Source organism: Prionailurus viverrinus, chromosome C1 (assembly GCF_022837055.1).
Source record: "Prionailurus viverrinus isolate Anna chromosome C1, UM_Priviv_1.0, whole genome shotgun sequence".
Classification (NCBI taxonomy): domain Eukaryota; kingdom Metazoa; phylum Chordata; class Mammalia; order Carnivora; family Felidae; genus Prionailurus; species Prionailurus viverrinus.
The window spans coordinates 16024555-16035576 of NC_062568.1; the positions used below are offsets into that span (position 1 = coordinate 16024555).

Here is an 11022-nt window from a genome sequence, read left to right on the forward strand (position 1 = left end):
CCCATGCATTGAAACAAAAATTATGATGTCATTTTACAATATCTAGAATCCATTTTTCGTGATTAGAGTCCACTCTTAAATATGACCTGAGCCATAATGTGGCATTTGTAAGTCACTCTTAGCACAGCAGCACCTCCCAGTGATCAGGGAGAACATTACAGTTTAGAAAAGTAAGAGTAACCACTTAAAATCATAGTACACGTGGAAGAAATTGGAAATCTCAGTTTAGATATCGGTCTGATTTTGGACACAAAAATACCCTCCATCCAGGAAAGCATAGGGAATGCTAATGCTACATTCTTCTACAAATATGTTCTTTACATGCAAACATTTCCAGCCATCACCACCACTAAACTTTCTGCACATAACAATACAGAAATATACCCACTGGTATCTTTCCCTTATGGTGCCTCCGAACCACTCAGTATCACTAGTGCAGAGAAGGGGCAAGTGGCTAGAGGCTCAGGAGTGCAGATACCCAACCCAACCTGAATAAATCCCAATACACACCATCATATCCATGTCTTCAGAGTCAAAAAATGCCCATATACTCAGAGGTGGGCTTCTAGTGAGCCTCACCAAACTGGATTATGATTCCTCAGATTAAAGGAAATTTCTGAAGAGTCTTCTCTGGCTGAAAAAGGATACAGTCAGCTTGTTGAGAACCTGGTTGGATTTTGCTTTCGATGTCCTCCAGCAGGTCAAAATCTGGTAGCATCAGGTGTCTGTGGACTGTGATGTTCTGATACTGATCCTTACCAGCAAGGGCATTCTCAGTACCATCTGTACCAAAAAGGACTAATGCAATTTCATCCTTGCTCTCAGCAAACACCTAGAGAAGAATGTTCAAAGGTTAAGAATCATAAACTACCACCTGAAAGGCAGTAGATACCTAGCCTTCAAGGAGCAATACAACCATACCTCCCTATGGCATGTTCCTGGGTCCACTGTCAACAGAATACTGGGCTAGATGGCCCATGGGACAATGACAATTCACAGGTTCTAAGAAGACTTTTCCATTGACTATAGGTCCCATCTCTCATTTCAACAGAATTACAGGTGGGAGAATGGGAGAGTGGTTAACTACTCTTGATAACTTCCAGCCCAATCAGACTCTAATTCTCAATGAAAACTAATTATGGATAATTTGAAAAGCTTTTACTCTTTTTGGAAGTATTTTCCAGAGGACTAAAAAAAAAAATTACTGGTTCATATCCTCTAACCCAGCAATTTCATTCATAGGTATATATACCATAGAGAAATTCTTGCTCATGTACTCAAGAAGACAAGGACAAGAGAGTTCACTTCAGCACTGTTTATAACAGAGAAAAAGTAGAAAGTGACCATCCATCCACAGGATGCAAAAACACATTGCAGAATATTTATACAATATTATACCCCAGTAAAAAAAAAATGAATAATTTGTGCATGTTTTTCAGTATGAATAAATCTTATAATTATGGTTGAGAAAAAATAAGTTGCAGAATTATATGTACCATATTATAACATTACATGTTTTGAAAGCTTCATACAATAGTAAATATTTATGAATATACTTATGTCCTAAAGTATTAAACATACATGGTAAGGACTATGAAAATCCTGAAGTAAAGAGAGAAAGAAAAAGGAAAAAAGAAGATCGGGAAGGGATACACAGGGACTCGCAAGTTTATCAGTAATTATTATTATTATTATTTTTTAAGCAAAAAAGAAAAAGACGGGCATCTGTGTGGTTCAGTTGGATGAGCATCTGACTCTTGGTTTCAGCTCTGATCATTATCTCATGGTTGTGGGATTGAACTCCACTTGGGCTTTGTGCTGAGCATGGTTGAGATTCTCTCCCTCTCCCTCTGCCCCTCCCCCGCATGTGCGCTCGCTCTCTCTCTCAAAATAAACATTTAAAAGAAGAAAAAGAAATCAAATATGGTAAAACTTGAGTACTGTATAGTGCTAGACAATGGGAAAATAGGTTTGCATCACAGTATTCTCTGTATTTGCCTCCTTCCTGAAACATTTCATAATAAAATGCAAAAACAAAAAACAGGATCTAACAAAAACACAGTCTTGTTCCCACCTACTTAACCGCAGCCTTCTCCACCAGTGGGAAGAGTGCTGTGTAGACAGAGGATGGAATTGTGTCTTTCCTCATTCAGGTTTGGTCTGTTAAGTTCCCCAGTGTGTTAAGAATTGCAAATACATCCCCTGTTGTACCTGGAGAAAAAAATTCCACCTGCTGGGCTTCAAACATGTCCAGCACACCATGGGGCAGGCCAGCTAGAACTCTATTTGCATCCTGGGCAAGGATTCATATTAAAGCCAGGTAATCCTGCTCAAAAACAAAACTTCAGCCAGGAGAGGGAAGGCAATTCTGAGTGCAGCATGAGACTGGCATCAGGTATCGTCTCCTAGCCTTCCAGATCCACACTGCCACGGAATAGGCAGAGCCAAAAATAAAAACTGAAAGCACAGTTTCTTTAAAAAAAAAAATCTATGCACTGGGGTACATGGCAGCATTACTGAAATACAACTAATACAAATTACTATAACCAGGAATGGAGTTAGAACATTCTCTTCTTGACACATTAAGGAATCCAGGTCATCAGAATTTGTTAAAATCTAGGATGACAGGTAGGGTGTCAGTGTCACAGTGAAAAGGGCAACACCCAGAGCAATCAGGTGTCCAGGAGGAATAGCAGTTGCCAGTGAATGAAGAATTTCGTGGACTTAGCAAAAGTAGCACTCGTACCAGGTAGAAGGGACAGAAATCAAGAGAGGAATGTCATTTACCACCCACCTCCCATCCCCGCCCCGCTGAATGTGAGTGGGTGTTAGTGACTTGCTAGACTAACAACAGCAGAAATGACTTTTTGGGATTTCTAAAGATAGGTCATAAAAAGCCACATAGACAGGTCACTCTTAGGACCCTCTTGCAATGGTGGTGGGAATGAAAACTGGTGCGGCCACACTGGAGAGCTGTACAGGGTTTCTCAAAAAACTAAAAACTGAACTACCCTATGATCCAGCAATTGTACTATAAGGTCTTTACCCAAAGGATACAAAAATACAGATTTGAAAGGGTACATGCACCCCAACATTTATAGCAGCATTATCAACAACAGCCAAACTACGAAGACAGCCCAAATGTCTATTGACTGATGAGTGGATAAAGAAGATATGATATATATCTACAATGAAATATTTACTCAGCCATCAAAAAGAATCAAACCTTGCCATTTGCAATGACATGGATAGAGCCAGAATGTATTATACTAAGGGAAATAAGTCAATCAGACACAGACAAATACCACATCATTTCACTCAAACGTGGAATTTAAGAAACAAAACAGATGAACATACAGGAAGGGGAAAAAATGAGGAAGAAAAACACATTGCAAGAGACTGTCAACGACAGAAAACAAACTGAGGGCTGATATTGATAGATGGGGGATGGGCTACACTGGGGATGAGCACTGGGTGTTGTATGGAAGTGATGAATCACTGAAGTCTATTCCTGTGACTAATATTGCACTGTATGTTAACTAAAATTTAAATTGAAGAAAAAAAATTTTTCCTTCTTCGGACTTTCCCTCTTAGGCCCAGCTGCCACACTGTGAGAATCCCAAGCTCCATGGAACAACCACATGTAAGAGTTCTGATGGACAGCCCCAGCTGAGTTCAAAACCACCAGAAGACATAACTACTAGCCATGGGAGTGAGCCATGTGAGACATCTGGCTCAGTTTAGCCCTCAAATGATTCAGCCCAGCCACCATCTGAGTGGACCTACACAAGAGGCCACAGAGGCCCAGCTGAGCCACCCAGTCATCCCCAAACCATGAGAACTGATTTAAAAAATAATAATAATAATAATTTAAGACATGAAGTTTTGGGATAGTATGTTACCAGCAAAAGGTAACTGGAACAGGATTTGTTCAAGATTACCAGGTTAGTAAATGACACGGCAGAGCAAAGATTCAAACCCAGGCCACCTGGCTCCAGAGATTATTACATTGTCTTGTTTCTCATGAAAACTGTAATTTCTACTGTAGAGGCCAGAAGAAAGGAAGAAAAAATTGTCAGGCTCTAGTGGTAGTTGGACTTACACGTAAGTATATGTAAAAAACCTCCTCAGATTCCCACAAACACTGGGGCCAGACATCATAAGCAGGCTGGTATCTTGTGTTACTAAGCGGAGACAACAACCAGTTAAAACATGAGTTACGAGCTCAAGGCCAGGCTGAAACTTACCTGTCGCTGCACAAACATGGTCATCAACTTCTTTGCTAGTTCAAATGGAGATTCTTCACCAGGAAGGGAGTTACTCATGGCAGACCCCACATCCATACAGAGCACAATAGCTGCCTATAAAGTTCCAAAGAGTGAGAAAATGTTAATGGTCATAAAAAAAGAAAACAGATATGTCCTTTTCTTATTTCACCCACAGAACCTGTACTTTAGGGAACTTAGGGGACGCATGGCAAAGCGGGGGGGGGGGGGGGGTGTTCGGCCTAGTGTATGTAAGACATGTAAATGTTTACTACAGAGAAACTTTACTTTTGTTTTTTTTTAATGTTTATTTTTGAGAGAGAGAGACAGAGCATGAGCAGAAGAGGGGGAGAGAGAGAGATGGAGATACAGAATCTGAAGTAGGATCCAGGCTCTGAGCTATTAGCACAGAGCAAGGCTTGAACTCACAGACCATGAGATCATGACCTGAGCTGAAATCAAGATGCTCAACTGATGAGCTACCCAGGCTCCCCACTACAGAGAAACTTTAAAATTGCCCTAATATTTTCTAAAAGATAGAAAGCAAGTGGGGCACCTGGCTAGTTCAGTCAGTAGATCACACGACTTCTAATCTAGGGGTCATGAGTTCAAGCCCCACATTGGGCATGGATCCTATTTAGAAAGCCAGGGAGCACATGGCTGGTTCAGTTGGTTAAACGTCCAACTTTTCATCTCAGCTCAAGTCTTGACCTCAGGGTTGTGAGTTCAAGCCCCGTATTGGGCTCCACACTGGGTATGGAGCCTACTTAAAAAAAAAAAAAAAAAAAAAAAAAGATAGAAAGCCAGGATAGGAGCATGCTCCAGGAAGCTGCTGCTCCTTTGGCCTGAGCCCAAGAATAAACTCATGGGAAGCAAATCTGAAAACCCATAGGCCAGAGCTAAATCCAGCCCATCTGAGCCCAAAATACATCAGACATACTGCAGCTGATTTGTAGAACCACAAGCATGAGAACAGAGAACAGATGCTTATTCTGTAAGTTACTGATTTGGGGATAGCTTGTTATGAAGCATTTTTGTGGCAACAGGAGACTGCTACAATCTTTATGTACTAAAATGATACACCCCAGCAATTTAAATCAGTTTGGGAACTGGGGATCTAGAATGAAGACTAAGACACCAAATCTATTCTGGTAGGGGACATAGACACATCAACAAATAATACCAGCACAATATTCCATGACAGATGTGGGCAGTGGGCACTAAAAGAATACACAGGAGGATCATCTATCCAAGACTGGTAGAAGGGATAGAGGAGGAATAAGGAGGCAGAAGAGGTTTCTGGATGTGGTTTTTGGGTGAGTCTTAAAGAATGTTTAGGAGTTAGTTAATCATGTGAATAAGGAGAGTTACAGGTAGAGGAACCACATAAATAAAGACACCTAGTCATTAGATAGCAATCACATACATAAAGGACTAAGGAAATAGGGGAAATAAACTAAAATAAAATGGTTACATGTAAAGCTCTATGTCTGACATCCAGAATTCAACTGAATATGAGCTGAAAGAGATCTGAACAAATAGCAACTCACAATTTCAGTGTGGATTATACAAATGAGTCACCAATATGACATGGCTACAGCACTACATCTCCCACACCTATCTCATCCCATCCTCCAAAATATTTTAGGTTGTATCAACAGTGTACTGAATTCAAAGAAGGAAAACAAAGTTCTTCTGGTGAAAAAAGACTAGATTAGCAAACCGGAGACCATCAGGTCCCACCTTCATTACAAATTAGCTCTGAGTCCTTGGGAATGTCACATAAAACCTCACTGTTAATTCAGAGGCAGGAAGCAGTTGTTGAACTAGATGAGATCCAAGGCCTTTTCCAGAGTTAACAATCTTTGGCAATGACAGCCTCACCTGTGCTTTGTACTGATCAGACCACATCTGACAAACTGTGAGCTGTCCTGAGCACCCTAACTTAGGAGAAATACTAATTACAACAGAACATGAAATAAGCAGATTGGAGAAGGATCTAGAGAAAATGTGATGTGAGGAACAGTTTGAAAAAACTAGATATCTGAGCCAGATGAGAAGATTTAGGAGAACATGATAGTTCCGCCCAAATATTTGGCACCTGTGTTATAAAAGAATTGGCCAGAGAAAATGAGCAAGAATAGGATCAACATATGGAAGTTACAGGAAGACTGGTTTGACTCTATGAAAAGAGGAAAAATAACATTAAGAAGTGATCAATAAAAGAACCACTGTTTTCTGAAGCAGTGATCTCCTGATCCTAGGAGTGTCAGAAAAATCTAGATGAGTTCCTATCAGAGAAGTTACAGATGATTTCTAAGTTTGGTTATATCTCAGGCAACACGTGGAAACTTAAGTTTTTCCCTAGTTTAAAAAGCACTGAACATAAATGCACTATTATGAAGAGATTTCTAGAGTAAAGACAGTACGTTTGAAGAAAGGTTGGTAATAAACTACAAACTTCCCTTGAGAACAACAAAATTTACACTCCATAGTTTCAATGCCCTGATTATAAGACTCTTTAAAAAATTTAAGAGTCCCAAAATATGTTGCTGCATTTATCTAATACACATTCATAAAAGCTATTTTTAAACCAGAAAACTCTAAGTTAAAGGACTAAAAATCTTTTAGTAGGAATCAAGTATCCAAAAAATGGCATCAAGGGGCTTCAAAATATGCAACTTCTTTCCGGAACCAAAAGAATGGTCTGTGTAACACTTCCAACTTCCTTTCTGGCAAGGAATAAGAAAACCAGGGAAGGGAAACTGAGCAACATAGTAACTCTTCATTAACACACGGAAACAATACAGACTGAGAATTTTGCTGCAAGTCCACCTGCCATAAACAGTTGCTCCACTAGAGCTGCAGTATTTTCAGCAACTGAAAGGGAGGACAGAAAGGTAAGTGGCATCGAATGCTCATAATCGCTTTAATCCACATTTCCCAATGGGGACTTGAGGGGACTAGGGATCGTTGTTGAAATTCCTATCTTGTTTATCTGTATACGGGATGCCTAGTAAAGGGCCTAGCCTTTGGATGGTTGGATGGATGAACAAACAATTCCCTGGAACACATCTCCCTCTAGTGATCATTCAGAGACAACCACCACTCTCTGCCTATATTGAAAAAAGTCATTTAAAAATTCCATCATAATGTCTATTATTAATGTGGGACAATGAGGGTCACAGGCTCCTAGCAACACAGATAGGGCTCTGAAACCTGACAGCCTGGGGTCACGTATGAATTCCACCTCTTACGGACTGGATAACCTTGGGCTAATCATTTCACTTTCTTTATGCCCCAGTTTTCTCAACTGTAAACTGGGAATAACAGTTCTCACCTCATGGGTTTGTTGTGGAGATTACATGGGATAAGAATAAAGCATTTACATCAGTGCCTTACAGGGTAAATTTTCGATAAATGTGAAAGATTGTTACAGAGGTAATAACATGGCGCTTTACGTTTTAAGTTACGTATTTTACTCACAGACCCTCTCTGAACTTCTCCAAGTCTGTGGGTAGGTGCTTAGCAAACCTTTCATTCTCGTATAGATTTTATAAAAACTAAGGCTCAGAAATGGAGGAGTTGGAAGAAGTGATGGAGGAGAAGAGGTTGGACTAAGAAAGAAAGAGGGTGGGGAAGAGGTGGGACGAGGAGGTGATGAGGAGGAAGTCAGAGGATGGGAGGGCCGAGGAGGCGGAGTGAGGGGGGAGTAGACGAGGCTCAAATTCAGGTCTTCTGACTCCAAATCCCCAGTTCTTCTCAGCGCAGCCTTCGGGCCGGCCCTCGGGATCCGGCCACGGGCCGCCGCGATCACCTCTTCTTTCCCCCATCCTTGGCACCGCGGTGATCCCATGATTCCTGCTTCCGAACCACCCTCTCCGGATGCCCTGCACCAGGAAAACCCAAGGCCACGCTCTGTCTACCTTACTCCTGGACCGCGCCATGTTGTCCGCGCGCGGGTGCCGTAGCCGCCTCTTCCGGGCAGGAACCTCGCGCACGGCTGCAAAGGTCCGGCGGAGTCGGAGGCAGGGCGTCGTAAAAAGGGCCGCAACTCAAGGAGCCTGGAAGAGGCGGGGAAACTGTGCGCTGACGCTCAGAGCATGCGCAGATACTTTGCGTCCTGCCTTGGTGAGGCGCTTGGAGACCTGGAGCTGCTCAGGTCTTTAGAATTAGGTAAAGATGAATCGCTGCTCTCAAAGATTCGCTTCCCTTTGCCGTTATTGAGAGTAATCCCTGCAGCAGTTAGTGTCAGAGTTCTGGAGTTCGAGTTCTTTGGGTAGGAGTATGAATCCAGAAAATCACCTAGCTTCTCTAAAAGCCTGTTGTGGGCGTTTTCGTTTTTGTTTTTGTTTTGTTTTGTTTTTCAAAAAGGGGCTAATGAAAGAGTAAACAGATGCGATGACTTTGGAGCCAACTACTGAAGGAAGATTTCCAGGCAATCAGGAGTGGGATTGATTCCTTTCTTTGCAGAGGAAATGGGACGTGCACAGGCCAGGAAGCAGGACATAGCACCCGCTAAGAATTTCCCAATAGTCTGAAGTATTGCTGGCTTGGAAGGGAGGAGGTGAGGTTTAATTCCAAAAGCAAATCTAGGGAGGTGTTCTAGATCTGGGGGCTATCATTCACAGTGCCTGACATGTTCACTGCCCCTTTCAAAAGAAAGTGCCCAGCTTGCTTTAGCCTTGCACAGAAACAGCGATCTTCTATACCGAATGACCAACTAGCTGAGAGGTGATTGCACGAAGGGTCCGGCAATCTGCACAGTAGCTGCAAACTTATGTCCAAACCGGGGAATCAAATCCAACCAGATTCTCTCCCTCTTGCAGATGGGCCTGGGATAAGCAGAAACTGAAGCTGAAAAGATAAGGATACCATGAGGAAGGAGGGGCCTGGAGGGGAGACAGTGTTATCCACTGGTGCCAGTAGAGTCAGACATTTTCAGAGCGTGCTCATAGAACTGGGGAGGCTCTTCATGATGAGGAGAGCAAAGGCAAAAAAGATGTAAGTAAAATTAAATTTCCTTACAACTTGCAGGCCATTAACAAATACTTGAGACAGGCAGAGGATGACATTCCTCAAGGAACTCACAACTGCCTTAATGTCAATGCTGTGATAGAGGCAAAAAGCAACTGTAGCTTGACAATAGCCAGACCTCTAAGATCCTGTAAGTCATCTTTAACATATGAAAATCCATTTTAGAATCTTCCTTTGTCTTCACCCACCTACCCCCCCTACTTAAAAGTATATAACCAATTGCTCCTCACCATCCCAAGCTTTTTCTGCCCGCACGTCTGGTCCTTGTGTTTTAATAAAAACATTTTTTAATGAAAAAAATAAAAACATTTTTTAATTAAAAAAATGTTGATCATGTGTTCACAGCCCATGTCACATCACTTCAAGCTTTTGGTTCAAACCCAAGGGGTTCTTTTAAAACTCAAATACTTAAAAATTTTTTTCTATGTAACAAGTAGATAGAATTACTGGAAATTCACTATGGTGAAGGAAATTTGTAACCTTCATGTTGATGAGAGAAAAACTCTCAAAAGGCCTGATAGACAAAGAAAGCCATTCTAGGTTTCTTACTAAGTCAGCATGACTGTACGTAACCTGATTTATGGGCTGCCACATGTTCATCATACATCTGCTTTGTGGATGATGGAACCCATCTTGTCCTTGAGTTATCGATCAATACTCGTACTCCCTGCATCCCTTTGCGTTTAAGCTGGTGATTCGTGCCTTACAGTACATAACCCTGTAAAAACTTCATTCTCCAAAGAGCATGAATCTCTGTAAAAACTTCATTCTCCAAAGAGCATGAATCTCTGTAAAAACTTCATTCTCCAAAGAGTATGTCATCACTTGGGCTTGAATAAAAGTCTTTCTTACTTTTAGAGATTCTAAAAGGTTTGTTCATTTTGTGTCAACAATGTCTGTGTTTTTGTCTTGCATGTCGTTTCTAGTTCTTCTCTTTTCTCTTCCTCTTCCTCCCTCTTCCCCACTCTCTCACACCCACACATTCTCCAGTACAGGTTCCTTTCCTGGGAGGAATAAGAGATTCTAGTACTTCTGCTTGTTTGCATCTTAAAAGGGGAGGGGGGGGGGGGAAGGGGGAATTATGTCATCCACGAAGCTGTTGCAACGGATGGCCATCAAGGGCACAAGGAAACTTTTAGGTCATCTAAACTTTTTAAAAGTTAGCATCTTGTTATATTGAAAATCCTGGAGGGGTGCCTGGGTGGCTCAGTCAGTTAAGCATGCAACTCTTGGTTTCGGCTCAGGTCATGATCTCATGGTTTGTTGAGTCTGAGCCCTGCCTCAGGCTCTGTGCTAACAGCGCAGAGCCTATGTGGGATTCTTTCTCTCCCTCACTTTCTGCCCCTCCACTACTCATTCTGTCTCTCTCAAAATGAATAAATAAATTTAAAAAAATGAAAATCCTGCAGAATAAGGGTTTTATGCCCCCTTGGACTTGAACTGACATGAAAGTGTTGCTTAATGTCAATAGACAGGATGGTTTAGAAATAGCAATATCATCATGCTGGATCAATTATAGTTTACCCAGCTCAGTGTATTATGGCTGCAAAGCAGTTGGAAAGCATAGTCTTCCTTCCTGATATTCACCATGAAGATTGAATAACTATGAGCTAACAGAATGTTCCTGTATGGTATTTATTCTCTAGGTATTTGCTGACAGCAAAGATGAGATCGCTTTAGATCTGTTTAAGTTTTCCTGCCTCTAGTCTAGGCTTTTACA

General features: G+C 41.6%; 1 protein-coding gene across 1 annotated transcript in view; it reads right to left on the reverse strand.

Annotated features, from left to right (window-relative positions):
- XRCC5 (X-ray repair cross complementing 5) overlaps window positions 1–8338 on the reverse strand; it is a 92167-nt gene extending 83829 nt beyond the window's left edge. Inside the window, exons 1-3 of the mRNA XM_047870728.1 lie at window positions 8192–8338; window positions 4248–4361; window positions 649–832 (exon numbers count right to left, since the gene is read on the reverse strand). Coding sequence (XP_047726684.1) covers window positions 649–832; window positions 4248–4361; window positions 8192–8212 — 319 coding nt within the window. The 5' untranslated portion in view covers window positions 8213–8338. The remainder of the gene's footprint in view (window positions 1–648; window positions 833–4247; window positions 4362–8191) is intronic.
- Window positions 8339–11022: the final 2684 nt, after the last annotated feature.